The sequence below is a fragment of the Petaurus breviceps genome, unplaced genomic scaffold (genome assembly GCF_028583685.1).
Source record: "Petaurus breviceps papuanus isolate PSGF00001 unplaced genomic scaffold, PetGlider_PUasm1.0 90721, whole genome shotgun sequence".
NCBI classification, from domain to species: domain Eukaryota; kingdom Metazoa; phylum Chordata; class Mammalia; order Diprotodontia; family Petauridae; genus Petaurus; species Petaurus breviceps.
In genome coordinates this window covers 8,267,579-8,285,913 of record NW_027187322.1, presented here as the reverse complement: position 1 = coordinate 8,285,913, position 18,335 = coordinate 8,267,579, and the positions used below count along the sequence as shown (strand labels likewise).

The window sequence follows — 18,335 nt, the reverse complement described above, 5'->3', positions numbered from 1 at the left end:
ATTTTAGGAGGGCATTTTCAGGGGAAGGAGGGAAGTGAGGACCAGGAGAACCAAAACTGAATGTCCCCCCACCAAAAAACCAGCCACCTCCCCATGGGGTCCATTTTACAGGGGAGGACACTGGGGCTGGATCTGGGCAGCTGGAGAGGAATATGGAAGAGGGGTCAGTGCCTCGGTCCCTGACTCCCACAGGAGAGCCATCTGTTCCTGCCTGATAAGAGCCTCCCTAGGATGACCTGTTTGAGGTCCCAGGCTTTGGAGATCTTGGAGTCTGCTGGAGATAGGGAATGTGTCAGAGCCAGGGTTCAGTCTAGGCCCTTGGTCTTGAATTCAAATCAATTCATGCAACCCACTGAGGGACCATTAGGGCCTTCCTCCTGGGGCCTGAGGGTTGGGGGAAGCGCAGTTAAGACCAGCCTCTCCCCAGAGTTCCAGGCCTGCCTTCCTCCAAGGCCCAGCTGCCCTCCAGCTCCACAGGCTCCCAGCTCTGCCATTTCCTGGACTCCTGGCTTCCTCTCAGGCCAAACCTTGTCAGCCCCATGCCCTCCTTGCCACCTGTCCTGCAGCCATAGGCAGCTCGGGTGGGCTTCCATCCAACCCTGACCCCTGTGCCAGGGCAAGAGTTACTTTCCTCATGGCCCCTCTGCACCCCAGGCCAGCCTTCACACAGCCCCTCCCCCTTAGCCTACTACTCAATCAGCAGGGAGGGAGGGGGGCTAATTCCCAAATGTCATCAGGATCAGACAGAAGTCTTCTAGTGACCCTTCAAGCCCTTCACAGCGCTGCCTCTTCCTCCTTTTCCAGTCTTTTTCCCCCTTCACCAAGGGATCTCCTAGGTACATTCTTAGCAATCACAGAGGCTTCAATCCCCTGGGTTTACATTTGGGGAAACTGAGGCTCAGAACAGGGTCAAAGTTAGGGAGGGAGTTAGTGGGAGACCTTGGGTTCCCTGATCTCTAGGAGGTCAAGGCTCTCTCCCCAACAGGACACATCACCATGTCTGACTGTGTGAGTTGGGGGGGACAGAGGAGTATGTGTGTGTGTGTGATGTGAGTGTGATATGAGTGTGGGGGGATGTGAATGTGTGTGTGGCTGTGTGTGTATGTGGGAGTGTATTGTACAAGTGTGTGTGATATGAGTATTATATATGTGGGGGTGGGTGTATGTGTGTAAATGTGTTTTGTATGTGTGTGTATAAGTGGGGTGTGTGTGTGCATGCGTGCGTGCATGTGTGTGTGTGTGTGTGTGTGTGCAGCTTTTAGAAGCCTGAGGACCTCTGAGGTCCCAGGCCAGGGGAGCCCTTTTCTGGAATGGGGGGCACCTTGGGGTGACCAATAGATAGGTGTTCTCCCACTCCACTGTGCGCTGAACCGCCTGTCATTGCTACCTCTTAAGAGCTCCTCTCTAAAATGAGGGGTCAGGGAGCCCCTTGCTGGCTCTGGAGTATGAACCTGGGATTCCTTACTACAAGGATGAGCTGGTCAATATTTAACCACCGGCTCTTTGTGGGGGGAAAATGTCAGCATGCCCAGCTGCTAAGTTTATCTACACCATGATAATATTCTCCACCACTTTCTTAAATGTAGACAGTCAATCAAACAATGAGCAATGCCCAGATCTGTAGCATCTGCTGATTTCCAAGGCTGACACTGAACATTTAACGACTGGCTCTCCAAAGCCAGTTCTAACAATACCTTACAAGTGTCTGCTCTTGCTGCCTCTGCCTCCTCTCTTCTCCCTCCCCCCACCCTCTGCAGCTACCAGGGTCTCTTAACTGTCCAACCCCACGGGCCTTCCTTGGGCCCATCCTGGCCGCTTGGCCACCTCTGGCCCCGCAGCCCATGCAGCGCTCCTTGGGCTTCCTGACCTGCCCCTCCCCAGGCTCCCCTGCCACTCTGACTATTCCTTCGGAGCCCACAGCCCAACTGCCCGCGATCCCCGAGGTTCTGTCCTGGGGCATTCCCCCTCAGAGTGGGCGTTCTTAAAGGGCCCAGAATGGCGTCCACACTCTCAGTCCCTAGGCTAGCAGGGAGCCCCGCGGGTTGTGGAATCAGACCCGAGGGCAGGACGGACTGTAGCGGGTAAAGCCTTGAGACCAGGGGATGCCGCGAGCCTCTGCCACCGTCCAGGTAGGAGACGGGGAGTCCTGCGGGGGGCAGAGGCAGAGTGGGCAGCGCTGGGAGCTTCTTGGGCAGGGGGCAGCCTGCCTTCCCCTCACACGCTTTGTTCCCCCCCCCAGGGGACTTTGTCCTGCCCCCCAAATAGGCCCAAGCCGGCCTGGTCAGAGCCTATGTCCAGGCGGGGCAAAGGTCGCCTCGGATTCCCGTTTGGTGCCTTGGAGATGGAAGAGGAGCCGTCAGGAAGCGACAGCGGCCAGACCCCGAGGTGAAGGAGGCGGCAGAAAAAGGGAGTGGGAAGAGGTGAAGGCCAGCCCGACAGCCCAGAACGGGAGCAGAACGGGAGCAGAACCGGGCGAAGGCACGGCGCCAGAAACCCAGCGGGCTTGCAGCTGGAGAACTAGGTTCGAGTCTCAGGACACCGGCTCCTTTCGTCCTGGGTAACCTCTTGGCCTCAGTTTGCCTACTTCTAAAGTGAAGAAGTTGGACTCCTGTCCTTCAAACCTTTAAGCCTGTGACCCCTGAGGTGCCCCTAGTAATGGGAGTCCAGGATTCTCCCCAGTCCCCATAGCCCTCGCTGGGCTCCCCCCCGCCCTTGGCTGACTTCTGTCTGACTGGGTGTGGGCCAGTCAGAGGCCCCCTGCCTTCCAGGAGCCTGAGGGTTTCCAGGCCCACTCCCAAAGGGAGGCAGATTCTGACATTCAGGGTCAAATCATGTCCCCTCGTGGCTAGAGGGGGCAGGGCCCAGTGATGGGGCAGAAGGGCTGGTGGGAGCCCTGTGACCTGATGTTACCATCCTGGCTTCGGTGCCCTGAGCCTTCTCCTCCTCTTGTAAGGATCAGGAAGATGCAGTGGGGCCCCGATCAGGGTCCACAGTGGCCTTGGCAACCCCCCCCCCTGCCCTGGGCCTCTGTTTCCCCAATGTAAAAAGGGGGCCTGGCCTCTGCTGGCTCCTTCAGCCATGGGCAGGCCCGTGATCTACTCAGCAAAGTCTCAGATGAGGCTTTCCAAGGGGAGGCTCCCCTCAGTGAGATAACCCACGTGAGGCCAAGGATCAGCTCTTGCAGCCTTGGGAAAGGCCCCTCCCTACTCCAGGCTTCAGCACTCCTCATCTGTAAAATGAGGAAGCCAGCCTTCGGGGGGTTTCTCCCCACTCTGCCATTCTGCATTCCTGCATCTGTGGTCTTCTGGGTCAGTGAAAAGGGCTCAGTCCGAAACTGGCTTGGCACTCAATGCCTCGCCTTGGAGGGAGAAGAGTCCAAGGCTCCTCCTGCCTGCCTCACTGGCCGTCCCAGCCCCAGACCCCCCCAGGAGGTGGGGTTTGGGCCAGACTGCCAGGCTGGCGCACCCAAAGGGGCACAAGGGCAGTCATTGTCAGAGCTTTCAGATTTGCCTTGGAAGGAGGTTTTAAGGAGCCAGGCTCATTCATTCATTCATTCATTCATTCATTCATTCATTCCCTCATTCACCACTGTTACAAGCATGCAGAGTATGGATAAGTAGGAGCAAATTTCTGGCCCAGGACAGGGCAAATCTGCCTTGTTTTCCTTCCAACACTGAACAAAAAACTTGGCTTTGGTCCAGCCTTCCTCCACCTCCCACCTCCCAGCCCTGCCCACTCATCTCTGCTCCCTGGGCTCCCGGCTTCCCTCGAGTCTCAGCTCCCACCCCACCTCCTGCAGCCATCTTTCCTGGTCCCTGAGCTGTTCCTCAGAGGTTTCCTGGGGTCTGCCATGAAGATGAAAGCTGTCTTATCTAACCCATGGACATGCTGTCTTCACACTGGAATGAGGGCAAGGATGTTACATTTCCCAGTACAGTGCAGGGCACATAGTAGGTGTTTAATAAATGTATAAACAGTAACCCAGTGTTTGGGGAAGTGGAAAACATCAATTACCCAGGGAAACTCTCCCTATTTGATAAAAAAAAACTGCTGGGAAAACTGGGAAACAGTTTGGCAGAAATTGGGCTTAGACCAACACCTTACACCACACTCCCTAGAGAGATAGCTGACTCTCAGATTCAAGATCATACTACAAAACAGAAGAGACAGCACCACTCCAACAGCTATGGCTAGGAGAGGCGTGTGCTGATCACTGTTCCCCAACGACCCCAGTGACCAAAGTTCTCAAAAGGACTGCGGAGTGGTGACAACCACATGGAAGAAATGCTCCAGGCCACTAAGAGAAATGCAAATCACAGCACTGAGGTTTCACCTCCTACTCTGCAAATCGGCAAAAATGACAAAAGCGGCAAGAATGTTGGAGGTTTGTGGGTAGACACACTAATACATTGTTGGTGGAGCTGAGAAATGAACCAGACTCCATTTGGGGCATATACCCACCAATAAGAGGGTCCACATGCAGCATTTTTTTTTATGAGGCTTGGAGACAAAGTCAATGCCCATCCATCACACAATGGCCACACAAATGGTGGTCCATGAATGAAATGGGACATTATTGGGTTGTAAGAAATGCATGTGATGGATGCAGAGAAGCTGGAAAGGTCTACAGGAACCGATGCAGAGGGAAGTAAGCAGAGCCCAGAAATCAAAAGTGAATGTAATAAAATTACAAAGGTGAAGCTGGTCTCGACTGAAAAGGGGCCAGCCCTTGGTGGAGGGGAGGTCCACAGGGTTCATCCCTGGCCCAGGCTGGGATCTTTTTCAATGTTATCGATTAATGGTGCTGACCTTTTTGCTTTCTAAAACATACAATTTGTCATTGAGATGGCTCTCTGGGAAGGACAGAAAAGGATACTGGGGATACCATGGCAATGTAGGAAGCAGAAAATAGCAGTAAAGCTTATTTAAAAATAAGTGCCTGCCAAATGGGTGAGTTCTTCATTGTCACTGGGTTCAAGCATACAGGATCTTCCTAACTCCCGAGGCACAATGGATTCTTGCACAGCTCCCTCAGGGCAGCTGCTGGGAAGAACACCATCCCACATTGAGAGTAAAGGAACCATGAAACAAATCATCTTGTCCGAGAAGGCAAAGGCTTGGAGGGGGGCAGGGATTACTTGCCCAAGGTCATCTGGTGAGTGAGGACAGAGCCAGGACTCTTGCCTCAGGCCCTCTGACAACACTAGAGCTGTGCCCACTACATCCACCCCTTTGTCAGGGGCACAAGGGTACCCTGTCTTCACTGCTAGCCCACCATGGGCTCTGCCCAGAGCAGATGTCCTCTCTGTTCCCTGCTTGGGGACCCTGCTAAGAGACAAAAATCACAAAGCCTCCTCCCCACCCCCCCACTGCCAGCAGAGGGGACAGGCCCAGAGGCCAAAATGGTGGCACTTCCCTTCTCTAAAATGTGCTATCTCACAGGGCAGAGCAGGAGGAAAAATGCTGTGTAAATATCAAGCTGCTTCAGGGTCTGAATGCCAGGCCCTGGACTTGACCCTGGGGACACACAAGGGGCAAAGTGTCCCTGTCCTAAAGAGGCTTCCATTCATAGAGCACAGGACTTGGATCCAGGAAGAGCCAAGTTCAAATCCTGTCTCACTCCCTGTAAGACCTGGGGCCAATCACTGCCCCTCTGGCTCCCTCAACTTCATCTGTCGGATGGGAATACCAGTAGTTCTTGGTTTGTGGGGAGGACCTAACAAGGCCCTGCTTGTCCAGTGATTGGGAAAGCCTCATAGTGCCACATGCCAAGCTCCAGGGAGCAGGGAGATGGCATGCTAAGGAGGGAGGTTGGGCTTCCTGGGGGAAAGGGCACTGGGCTGGGCCTTGAAGGACAAGGGGAGGATTCCAGCAGGCAGGCATCACCCGAGGTCCCATGGCTCCCAGCCTAGCCTCTCCCTGCCCGACACCTCCAACAGGAAGCCCACTTTCCCAAGAGATCATAGCTACTTTCCATTTCTTATCTCATTTTTGGAGAGTCTGGTTACTTCCCTGAAACTCGTTTGTTTTTTCCTTTGTGTTCCTAGCAGTGAGCACATAGGGTAGTAGCCCCCTCCAAATGCCTGCTGGCTGGCTGGGTAGATGCCCCCAGCCCAGGCTCTGAGCCTTTTCTCCAGACTCGGCTCTCCCTTTTCCTCTAGTCACCTCCGTGAGGTCCCTCCCTGTGCCACTCTGGCTAGGTTCCGCCTGGCACCAGCAAGCCCTGTGGGCTGTCTCCCCTGCCCGTCGGGCATGTGGGGGTGTGGGGGCTGGTCCCACCTGGAGGCTTTGCTCTGTCTCCCCAGCAGGCTCAGACTGCCCTTGGAGGCTTTCGTGGACTCCCTGGCTGTCCAAGGACACCAGGCTGTCAAGCAGCTCCCTCTCCTGGTCACTCTAGCACACAGATGCAAAGTCTCACTTCTGGGCAGGTACCAGGGGCTCTGACCCAGGGCACTCTAGTCAGAAGATGCCAGCACACTTGCAAGGTGAGAATCCTGAAAACGACGGGAGTGACCGGAGTTGGGCTGGGGCAAGGTCCTCTCCCTGCCTGGCCTGTTCTTCTCATCCCGTGTGGGGCAGCCAGTCCAGACAATGAGGCCTGCATCTCTCCCTCTGCTGCCTGTGAGATGCTTGTCCTCGGTCTCGCCCACCCCAAAGCCCTGGCCACAGCATCCCCATCAGAGCTAGGTCCGCCCCACACTGGAAGCCCACTCTCCCAAAACAGCTCAATTGTCTTCACGAACAAGTCGCCCTTCCCAAAGAAGGCAGCAACTTGGCTCCCACCCAAGAGTAAGAACAAGGGCCAAGGTCTGAATGGGCGCCTCCTTGACTCCAGCCAGTGCTGATGTTCCACACTTGTTACAGTGGAAGAGTTGAAAAGGGCCACTTCTACCTGGGAGAGGAGACCTTCTGCCCTTGGTGGGCTGCAGCGCCGGACCCACGACCGACTTACAAATGCAGGCCGGGGTGGAGAGAAAGGGGAGGTGACACCAAAGGGTAGCGAGAGACAGCCAACAAGGTCCCTGTAAATTGGGCGCTGTGCTGCCCCCAGGGGCTCTCCCGGCAGCGGGACCCCTACTCCAACTCCAGCTCTGTCCGAGGTCCTTCGTTCTCAAAGGATGAAGCACCATGTTGGTGGGGTCAAGAGGACGAGCTGGGAATGCCTGGGCATGAACCAGGCACAGCGGGGAACGACCTACCCAGGAGAGATGCCCCGTGTTGATTTAGCAGGGTTCATGATGTTCCCCTCATTTGAGTCTCCCAATAAGGCTGCAGCAGAGGGACCATCACCCCCACCTTAAAGACAAGGACACAGAAGTACCTTGCCTCCTGTCCCCTGGGTTCAGTACTCTCTGGGAGATGCAGGGGAGTTGGGCAGACTTGTGATCAAGTCCCACCTGCCTCAGATATCAGCTATGGAACCGAGGGAGTCACTGAACGCTTGTTTCCTTAACTATAAAATGTGAAGAACATCCCCCCCATCAGAGCTCTTGGAAGGCTCCAAGTTATGAAAAGTCAACAGCACAGTACTTGTTACACTGTAGGGGCCCCCAAAATGCGGACTCCCTCCTCTCCCTCAGACTGAATGGGAGCAGAGTGGGCAGAGCCAGGTAACAAAGGTGTGTACCAATGAGCAAGATGGCAGGGCAGAGAGGAGGGTCTGGCCCTTGTAACTGGCCTGCAGGTGAGTTACATGGTGGGCCCACAGGGAGAGCAATGGGGTGCCAGCACCCACCAAGAGGCAGGCAGAGATAAGCATTGGGCTGGAAGGAACCTTGACAGCATCGCTGCCCACCCCAACTTCACGGGAGTGAAGGCCCAGAGCAGGACAGGCTTCCTTGTCTCGGGCCACAAGGGTGTTGTGCGGCAAGGCTAGGATTCGAACCAAGGACCACTGGCTCTCTTACAGCTTGGGCCTGACACCCAGGCAGATGTTTTCATTAGAATAGGGAGGCCTCCTTACTTCTAAAATATGCAGAGAATGGAGTCAAATTTATAAGTCATTCCCCAATTGATAAATGATCAAAGGATATGAACAGGCATTTTTCAGAGGAAGAAATTCAAGATATCTATAAGCATATGGGAAAAAATGCTCTAAATCACTGATTAGGGAAATGCAAATCAAAACAACTCTGAGGTACCACATCTCACTGGTCAAATTGGCCAAGATGACAAAACAGGGAAATGACAAATGCTGCAGAGGATGTGGAAAAACTGGACACTAATGCATCGTTGGTGGAGTTGTGATCTGATCCAATCCTTTGAGAGCAAACTGGCACTATGCCCAAATGTCTATAAAAATGTGTATACCCTTTGACCCCTCTCTTTTTGTCGTGGCAAAGCATCGTAAATCAAGGGGATGCTCATGCTTTGGGGAATGGACAAACAAGTTGTGATATGACAATGTAATGGAATACTAGAGTGCCATAAGAACTGAGGAGCAGATGGCCTCGGAGCAGTACCAGAACTTTGTACACAGTTACAGACACAGGGCATCGGTGCTGACTGACCTGGACAGACAGGATCCTCTCAGCAATGCAAGCTTAGAAGACAACTCCAAAAGACTCATGGTGGAAAGGGCTGCCCCATCCAGAGAAAGAGGGGTGGAGTCGACTGAAGCGAGCCCTTGGACTTTCTCCTTTCCCGTTTTTCACTCCATTCGTTATAATCCTGCTTTACAACTCGACTGTTCAATGTGAAGGTACTTGCAGAACCTTTATGGGATTATACGCCACAATGGGAGAGGAGAAAACCTGGAATTCAAGGGACTGTGGAACCGAACGCAGTCAACGAAAAGTAAAGATGTTTTTAAAGATGGGGAGGGCTCTTGGAGTAAGAAGCAAGGGTGCGTGAGCGCCCTCGGCACTGAGTGCAGGGGCCTCATTGGGCTGGAAGGAACCTTGACAGCATCGCTGCCCACCCCAACTTCACGGGAGTGAAGGCCCAGAGCAGGACAGGCTTCCTTGTCTCAGGCCACAAGGGTGTTGTGCGGCAAGGCTAGGATTCGAACCAAGGACCACTGGTTCCTTGGCCCCACTTTACACTGTGCAGATGGCCTGGCCAGGGCTGGGATGGCCCAAGACCATCAAGCCGAGTCTTTCTCCTGCCCCTGCTTTCGTCTTCTGCTCATTCTTGGTATTTTTCCATTTTTTCGTCGGCGATGAGGCAGGTCCAAGAGCTGCTCGCCTCATGGTGGTGCTAGACCAAGAGGAAAGGAGAGGCCATCACTGCTCTCAGCTTCTGAGGATTCTGAGAGAGGGGCCGATTAAACTGCCAGGCTCCCAGCCGGGGCTTTACCACAAAGGCCAGATCCCTAGGGGGAGGCCAGCTGGGCAGAGCGGTTCCTTCCGCCACAGGGGTGAGCAGCAGACCTCATCCCTCAGCCTGGGGGCTGGGTCCCCAGCCCCCACCACGAGGGGGCTTCCTCCTGAGAGCAGAGGTGTGGGCACGTCCCTGGGTAGGCGGAGAGGTGGGACCGTAGCTCTCTGGACGCCCCCAAATAAAGACAACAAGCAGAGAAAGCAGGAAAACCCAGGAATGCAGGCCTCGAGAACCACACCTGAAGCAAGCGTTCATGTTCCACAACTTTAATAGAATATCCTAACTATACTGTACAAATTGAAAACACCGTCTGTTATTAAGTTACAAATGTGTATTGTTTAAGGTAAGGCTGGAGAGCACTCTACACACCTGGTCACAGTGTTGATGAAGCTGCTAGTAATGGTGGCTGGAGATTGGCATCAGGTACTGATAACTAGGAAGGTGCATCCGAGATCCCAGGTGCCAACAGGAAGAATGAGCCGGCCCGCCCCAGAGCGCCGGGGGAGAGCGCGAACCCACCTGCCCAAGCCCCCTGTGCTTCCCCAGGCCCAGCCAGCGTGGCTCTGCTCTGCTTGGCAGCTCTGAGATAACTGGGATAGAGGCCGTTAATGCGGGGTGGGGGGGAGTGTGTTGGTGCGCACACGCGTGTGGTGTGGTGTGTGTGTCCCACCTCCTCTGTCTTGGCCAAGTCACAGATGTGCTCTGGCACCCGTGGGTGTGCCTGCCAGCTCACAGGCAGGCAACGGTGGGCAGAGAGGGCACTTTACTGAAACCTCCTATTTGCGAAATGCATCAAAGTTACACTGTACAAATTAGGCAAAAAGAAAAAAGTGTAAGTGAAAACCACGCACTTGAAAACGAGTTAACCGTAAGCGTTGTTAGTGAGACTGCGCCGCGGCTGGCTACGTACGCCCCGAGCCACGAGCCACAGGCCACGGGCCAGGGATCCCAAAGCATTTCTGTCCGAGGTGGCCCAGCCTCTCCCAAGGAGGCACGCGTCCGCACGCGTCACTGCTGCTTACACTCCGCAGGCTGGCCGCATTCTCTCTGTCAAGAGAAAGAAAGAGCCCCTGAGCCCACAGCCTCGAAGCCCACCCCCAGCACCCAACAAGCTGCTCTCCCTGTGCGCCTGACCTCGATGCATCACACCGCAGGGACTCCCTCCAGTGACCCCAACAGAAGCACCGACACCGTGTGTACAGGCGTGCATTTGAAAGACAGGCTTTTTTAAAAAGTGCATCCACACTTCCTGGGGCTGATGCCAACAATTCTCAGCGCCTAGCACACTTTATCATCTTCACATAGAAAGCTTAGGCCAGCAAAAAAGCCCCAGGGCTGACTGGAGATTTGAAACATGCCATCATACAGATAAAAAGGTAGAAAGCTGAGCTGTGAATTGATGCTTTAGAAGGGAAAAAAGGCGCCCCCACTCCCCAAGCTGAAAAGCCAGTATGCTCCCAAGACACTGACTGTGTAGTGGTCCCGGGACTTCCGTCCAAGGACACAATCCCTTCAAAGTAACAAAGCTCCCCAGGAGACCACAGTTAACAGGGAAACCCTGGGAGAGCGCCCGCCTCTCTCCTGTGGTCTAATCCTGAACTTCGGGAGCAGGGGGCCTTTCCTACTACTTGGATCCCCTTCCCTGGGAGGAAAACCAGAGCACCTAAGAAAAGCCCAGGGGACTCCCGAGAGGCCTACTACTCATGTGGGACCGAGCTTCATTCTCAAAAAGCCAAGTCCTGGGCCTTCCCCGGCAGCTGAGGCCAACACGGACCAGAACTGGGCAGATTCCCAACTTCCCCAAGCCTCCACAGGAAGAGGTCGAGGCAGGAGGTGGGGCCATAGCCCCCACTTCCCACCCATGACCATTCACATGCAGGACTGTATGCCATGCATTCCTATGTTACACCTACTGTTCCAACTCCATGACTTCTCTCCCAAAGGAGCATGCTTCAGCTTGACCAGGGCTGGTTTGAGAACTTGGGTGACAGGGAGAGCGGGGAGCCAACTCAGACTGGCATCACTTGCAGGAGGTGGGGGAGGGGGGAGGGTTGGAGGGACCATCACCTACAAGCCAGAGCCATTCTAAGGTCTTTTTTTTTTTTAAACACTCAAGTGCACCACACAGGTAATGAGTCTTGTGTCCTAACTACTACTTGGGGTACAGCAGCAAACCTTTTCCTCTACATATACACTAAGGGTCTGCACGATAATGGACTCCACCTTTCCCAGAATTCCAGGCTAAGGGAGAGACAGATGCAGCTGTAGTGTAAGGCAATCCAAGTGGTCAGGGAGAGAATTAAGAGGCATGGCTAAAGCCCAACCCAGGGCTGGGAAATGCTGTGACCCAGGTAGAAACAGGGCCGTTGGATGTCTCTCAGACAGAAAAAGGATCTCACCCACATACTTAATTCTACACAGAGGGATGATCACTGCTTCTGTCAATCTGATGCCGAAAACTTACTTTTAAGCTATCCAAGGGTAGAAAGGAGTTGGGAGTAATTGCTTTCAAGTTTACTACAATCCCTAAGCAACTGGGTGCTTCAGAAGGAAAGGTCCTGTTCACTCTTGAGGGTCACCTACACCCATCTGTCAGGGAGCAGGACCACCGGCAGATGGTGCTATGAGAACAGGAGCTCCACAGTGGCACTGTGGGCAGCATTACTGGATCCCTTCTGCTGGGACAGGCCTCTGCCAGGATCTGGGGAGTCAACTGTAATGATCTTAAGCCCATGCACATCCTTAGAACTGAACAGTTCTGCCTGCCTTTGGCATAGTGTGCCAGGCTTAGAACATGGCGCTAGGCAGTGTGGCCGAGGGCCCCTGCACAAGGCCAGTGCTGCCTGGACACTGTAAAGAAGGCTCCCCCCCAGTTTTCTGGGGCAGAGAAAACAGACCATCTGCTCCTCGGAGAGGCCAGCTGTATAGTCTCTATCCTCTGGCTCACTCACTACCTGATCACCAAAGGAGGGAGGTGGGTGTTTTTAAAAGCCAGTGACTATGAGGGTGCAAAGACCAGTATGAAATCACAGCAGGTAAAAGAAAGGGTTGTAGCACTGACATGAACCCACCTGAGAAAGGGCACGAGAACCTATCACTACACACAACTGCGGGGCTGCTATAATGATTACAGAACCTAAGTCTTTACAGCCTGAATGAAAAATGGACTGGTTCTCTCATCCCTAAGGCAAAGAGGTAAGAAATGACTAGGGAACCAGGAATAAAAAGCCCCAAATCTTCTTGTTCTCCCCTAACATGACCACTTCCTCATTTTTTATTTTTTTGCTTTTTGAAGGGGAGGGCAGGGCAATTGGGGTTAAGTGACTTGCCCAGGGTCACACAGCTAGTAAGTGTTAAGTGTCTGAGGCCATATTTGAACTCAGGTCCTCCTGACTCCAGGGCCGGTGTTCTATTCACTGTGCCACCTAGCCACCTCCATCACCCCATTTCTGGTCTCAACGAAGAAGGTTAACAAAGCAGGCACTATGCCGGACACATAATTCTAGGTCAGAAACCTGGGGTCACTTTGGGGCCAGTTCCCAGATGATTTGCATGAAGCTGTCCCAATACAAGCAAACATGGCATGGCCCAGTGGTCCCAACAAAACCGAGTTAATCTCAGGGTGTGAAGAAGGGACACCGAAGGAATCCCACAGGAAGGGAATTGGACCGACATTACCAGGAGGCAATGGCAAAAGCAACCTTCTCACCTGCAGCCCCTGTCTGTGAGGTTCACAGAGCTTAAAATCATTAATCTGCTGCATAAGAAGGGTTTGCTTCAGTGAATCTTTAAAAATTCTTCCGGTTTTCTAAAGAAGTTTATAAAAAATCCAAAGCAAGATCTATGCCTTCATGTTAAACCAAATCACTTTTCTGTTGTAGAAGACAAGGGCTGAATAGCTCGAGGTCCTAAAGGAATCCTGCTTAATTACCCACTCTTCAAAAATGATAAGCCTGATTTATTTCTAGAGACACTGCTTTAAATACTATTTATAAAAACTGTATTTATTCAACAAAAACGTAGACTCGGTCTAAGATAAAACTGGTGAGCACTCATTCAAGCCGGCCCTTTTTTTTTGCTGATACCCCCAACTTCTAGAGAAGGTTCCTCAAGAATCCAGAACGAGGGCAGTTTTCTGAGCTGTTCCCAAGGCTCTGTGATAGCTGCTCTTTGCTCCCCACCCAATCCCGGGCCTCAGGCTCCCATGGACCGAGCCATTTCATCCTCCAATTTACATCGTTGTATTAACTGACTCCAAGTTTAGTAAGCCACGCCCAGAATGGAGGATCCTGAGCACAGCTGCTGTTTGTACCCTGAGTGTTCAATGCCCTCAGAGAAACACCCTTCAAACAGCCTCCCAGGCAGGAGCAGGGCGTTGTGCAGGGACAGCCCTTGGCCAATGGCTCTCCTGCTCATTCAAGTACCTTTCACAATTACAAAATTCCTCAAACTTCCCAGCAGAACACCGTCAGGTGCTCTGACTGGATCCTAAAGACACCAGTCGCCTTGTTGGAGAGATGGATGTGAAATGGAAGATAAAATGTTACCATAGTAATACAAACAGTGTTTCACTTGTTTTGTCTTTTTCTGGACTAGTTTTCGATGCTCTCCTCAGCATCTGTTCCTGACTCACTTGAGGACAAAATGAAAATTAAAAACAAAAAAGGCAGCAGGCCCTCTCATCACCGGTCACGCCTCTCACTGCTCTGCTCTTTGCAGGGTGCCCAGGGAAGCCCCAGCTCTCGAGGGAACACCGGGGAGCTGGCACAGGGCCCCTTCCTAGCCTGACTGCCCTGATTAGGAGGCAGGAGCCCAGGCCACGCCACAGAGGCTCGCTCTACAGACATACTCCTTAGGTACTGAGCTCTAACTCCACCATGTTCCTAGCGTTCGCATGGGCTTCATCCTCTTTAACCACCACATCAATCACTTCCACATTGCATTGGCTACAGATCATCAGCTTTCAAGTTAGGTATGAATGGAATTCCACCTTACCTATGGTATGAATGATAAACAGACAAAAATTACACCTAAATGGGGAAAAAAAATGGAAAGGAACCGTCAGCATGAAAGACAATGAAATGTGCAAAACCATACAGGAGGAAAATGAGCTCCTCAGCCCCGCACACACAGCAGCACGCCGGGCCTGTGCCGCGGTCACCAGACTCTCATCTCGCTGAGAACGTCACCTCACACTGAGATGCCTGGCTCGGCCACCCAGAGCTCCGCTGAGGCTGGACGTCTTGGAAGAGGCACCTGTGAAAGGCCGCCATGACTGGATCCTGAACCCAAGAACCGACAGCCCCTTTCTTTCCTTGCTCTGCCCGAGGCGGACTCCCCGCCCGAGCCGCCCCACTTCAGGCTCTCCTTCCCTTCATCCCAGACTTCCTGACGAGGGCAGCAATGGGGGCCTGGTACTAAGTGGGGAGAGGGAGGCTCTCCCAGAAGATGACTAAGCTTGGGAGCAGGGGCAGCTGGAGTTAAAAGAGGGACCAGAAACCTGCGAATGGCAGCAGCAAAGCCAGCACCTTTACCAGCAGGAATGGGGGGGAGGAGTCCCTAGAGTGGGCGTGGGTGAAATAAAAATCACTGTTCTGACTCCTTTCTATAAAAATAAGCCCCAAAGCCCAAGCGCCATTAACCCTCGGGTTAGGGGAGAGGAAGCTAACAGGCAGGTCTCCCAGCCTCAAGGTAACTGGAGATCACTCTGGAGAATCAGGACGTCACAAAAATGGACAATTATCTGCCATTGTGCATTGTCTGGGTTACTGCTCTGTCTGCATGGGGCTTGGTTTCCCTTTGAGGGAAAGAACATCCCTCAAAGCCTCCTGGATGGTCAGGTCAGCATTTAGCACAGGACGGGGGCTAAATTCAGCAAACGAGGCTCACTCGACTGCCTGGAGGCTCATTTGTAAAGATGAGCGTTTTTATTTGCCTTTTCCTGGAGAACTATTTTTGTGGCAAATTAAAAACAAATCCCTCAACTTCCAATGCATGCTCTTTCCCAACAACCTGGGCCTTCCCTCCCAAGCGCATCATGCACTAAGAATCCAAATTCAGACTTGTTCTTACACTGACTACTTGGTATTTTTTTCACCTTTTTTTTTCAGGGGGAGGAGGGAGATAGGAGAAATAATATAAGTTAAGCAGACACCCCCCACACACAGCAGCCAGGAAACGCTCGATCTCACTGCCCACATCAGATTTTTGCCATGCAGGCAGCAAGTTAGTTAATCTCATGCCACAGAATAATAAATATTATTGATTTACAGTTCAGACAAAGAGCTGGGATTGATTTGTCTTCTGCTTAGAAAGTGGGGTAGAGGGGGCCGTGCCTTAGTTTGAAAATATACATGGTAGCTTTATGAATTGTACTATTAGGAACTGAGTCAGATAAAGGAAAATCCAAGTTATGCCAAGTTGAATAATCATTTCTAAATTTCTGGTACTAAGGGTTCACTGGTTTTCAGTGAACAGTGAGCCCTCCTATTTTAAAACTATACAATTTCTAAAAAATGGTATTTGCATTAAACTTTCACCAAGTATCTAAATAAAGCAAGGAATAAAACCTCAAGTTCGTATACAACACCTACAAGTGTCCCCTCTTTATAATTCCCCTAGTTTATAATCTTTTTTCCCCAAACAGGCACGAGTGTCCAGATCATTTAAAATGGGGCTCAGGTCGGAGAGCCCAAAGGGGAGAAAACTGTGAAGGCGTTTGCCTTTTTAAAAGTGGCCCCTCTCCACGAGTCCTAACTCCTGGCCTGTGCTCCTGAGGAAGACAAAAACACCAACCCAAAGGCTGAGCTCTAGAATGCCCAACACGGTGTTAGGCACAGTGTTTGGTTTTATTCATTACGACCACTAACCTTGGGATCATTCTCTGCCTCCTCGTCTTCCTCTCCCTCTTCTTCACCCTCCAATTCCTAGTGAACAAGAAAGAAGACCAGTCAACAAAAGGGTTTCCCAGCGGCGGCAGCACCACCACACACACCCAGCAAAACCGCCAGGAGAACCAGCCGCTTGGTTTAAAAAGAGCCAGCATCTCATCCAGCATCACCCCTGAGCCGAGGCCCCCACACACAGTGCAAGCACACCTCAAGTAGCCAGGGTCCAGGTTTAAAGACAGAAGAAACGTATTCAGTGCAGTGGGACATGTTAGCTGCTGGTCCAGATAAAGGCATGGTCCCCAAACAAATCCAAGACACCCTCCTGCCCATCCCCCAGGCTGTCACTGAACAAATCTCACCTCTTCTTCCCCTTCCTCGCCTTCTTCAAACTGAAAAATGGAAACACATTTTTAGATTTCCAGAACAGTTTTTCCCACTCTCCCAAAAGCGCCACAGGAAACCATGCCTTGTACTCCTGGTGGTAATAAGGTGACAGTGCCCCCCGCCCTGGTTGCTGACCCACTGCCAAGGGACCAAGGACAAAGTTCCTCACAGGTGACCATGGCAAGGAGGAGATGGAAGGGCCCTTCTGGCTAAGGCCAGGAAGTCAGCTGCCCTGGAGAAAAAGAGGCCAGGACAGAAAGCCGTGGCTACCTGCAGGCTGGCTGCAGCTGGGAAAGGAGCATGAGAGGGCTGCCTGGCCCCAGGGTTTGCAGGCTGGGGAGGCTGGATAAAGATCCCTCTGCAAGGCTGGTCTGAGCAAAGCTACAGCATTCCATGTGACAATGCCCTGGACAAGGAAGAGGTGAGTCCTGCTTTGGCTGCCGTCGAGCAGAAAGCTTTGCTGCAAGTCGAGCCTTCAGCATCCACCAGGCCTAAACAGTGGTCTGCCTCAAACCCACCTCCCGCTAAGTCACTTCACTGGAGAAGGTGGCCCTCAGGAGGCCCACACTCAGCACAACAGCAGGAAAGATGGGGACAGGGAGTAAGCCTGGGATTTCAGTTGTATTAGGAACCCCCAGGGAAGGAAGCTCTTCTCCCAATGCAGGGCAGCACCTTCTCTGCAGCCCAGAACACCAACAGGTTGAGGCCTGCCCAGGGTCACAGGCAGGACTCAAAGCTGGGCCTTCCACACCCAGAGGCCGTCTCACCAAAACATGCATGGGACAAACCCCTGAGCTCTGATGAGCAGAGTCAATTTCTAGCATGCACTGGTGTGATAGTAATGGCAATTAAAGATTCCCCCGTATTGGCTTGGTTTTCAAATTGATTGTATTAAAACCCAGAGCTTGTTAATCCCACCTGTGGGATGGACTTTTTGATGTGAAAAGAAAGTCCTGACTGGGAGGAGCTGGTGACGTAGATTTGGAGAGACAAGAGAGAGGCGGAAGTTCTTTTCGGAAGCAGCACCTCGTGGAGAGAGAGAGACTAAGAGATTGCTGGTGGCCGCTTTGAATTGCCCTGGACTTTTGAGACCTGCCCCCTGAGCTGCCAAGGACTGAGGAGACATGGCTGTTTTGCTGGTACTTTGTCTGTCTGTTTTGATGTTATTTTGCCAGATTTGTCCACTGGTGAAAGACTGTCCTGTTGAAGAAGTCCTGGAACCTGGCATTTGGTTAAGAAGGCCTGAGACTGTCCTGCAGACAGAGAGTGAATACTGTCCACTGGTGAGGGACAGTACTGAGAGTGAATACTGTCCACTGGTGAGGGACAGTACTGTTGTTGCAGGGGTCTGGAGACTGTCCGGCAGACAGAATGAATACTGTCCACTGGTGAAGGACAGTGCTGTTGTTGCAGGGGTCTGGGAGCCTTTCTGTTGGTTTAGAAGCCCTGAAGAAGGATTTTCTTGTTGTATGTTTACAGAAATCCTGAGAGAGGGCTTTGCTAATGTGTTCAGGGGTTCTAGGACTGTTCTACAGACAGAGGATAAATTCATGAAGGGACTGGCAATGTATCTTATGGCCTTGCTAAGCCTTGTCTCCCCAGGAACTAAGATTGCTGAGAACTTGCCTCGTGTCAAGATGAAGAAAAGACCTCCATTTGGGTATTAAGTGCTGTGTTTAAACTTGATGTAACTCTGGGGTAGATTCAATTGTGATCCAGGGGTGGGGAACTTTTGACCTT

The 18,335-nt window shown here is 52.4% G+C and overlaps 1 protein-coding gene across 3 annotated transcripts in view; it reads right to left on the bottom strand.

The window, feature by feature from the left end:
* Positions 1–9,571: 9,571 nt before the first annotated feature.
* NAP1L4 (nucleosome assembly protein 1 like 4) overlaps positions 9,572–18,335 on the bottom strand; it is a 27,127-nt gene continuing 18,363 nt past the window's right edge. For 2 of the 3 annotated variants that reach the window (XM_069066573.1, XM_069066576.1), the window contains 3 exons: positions 16,571–16,600; positions 16,191–16,247; positions 9,572–10,368 (listed from right to left, as the gene is read on the bottom strand). In XM_069066573.1, the coding sequence (XP_068922674.1) occupies positions 10,330–10,368; positions 16,191–16,247; positions 16,571–16,600 (126 nt within the window). In that variant the 3' untranslated portion in view covers positions 9,572–10,329. Of the gene's footprint in view, positions 10,369–14,316; positions 14,352–16,190; positions 16,248–16,570; positions 16,601–18,335 lie in introns of all 3 variants that reach the window. The other variant, XM_069066575.1, reaches the window with a different exon arrangement.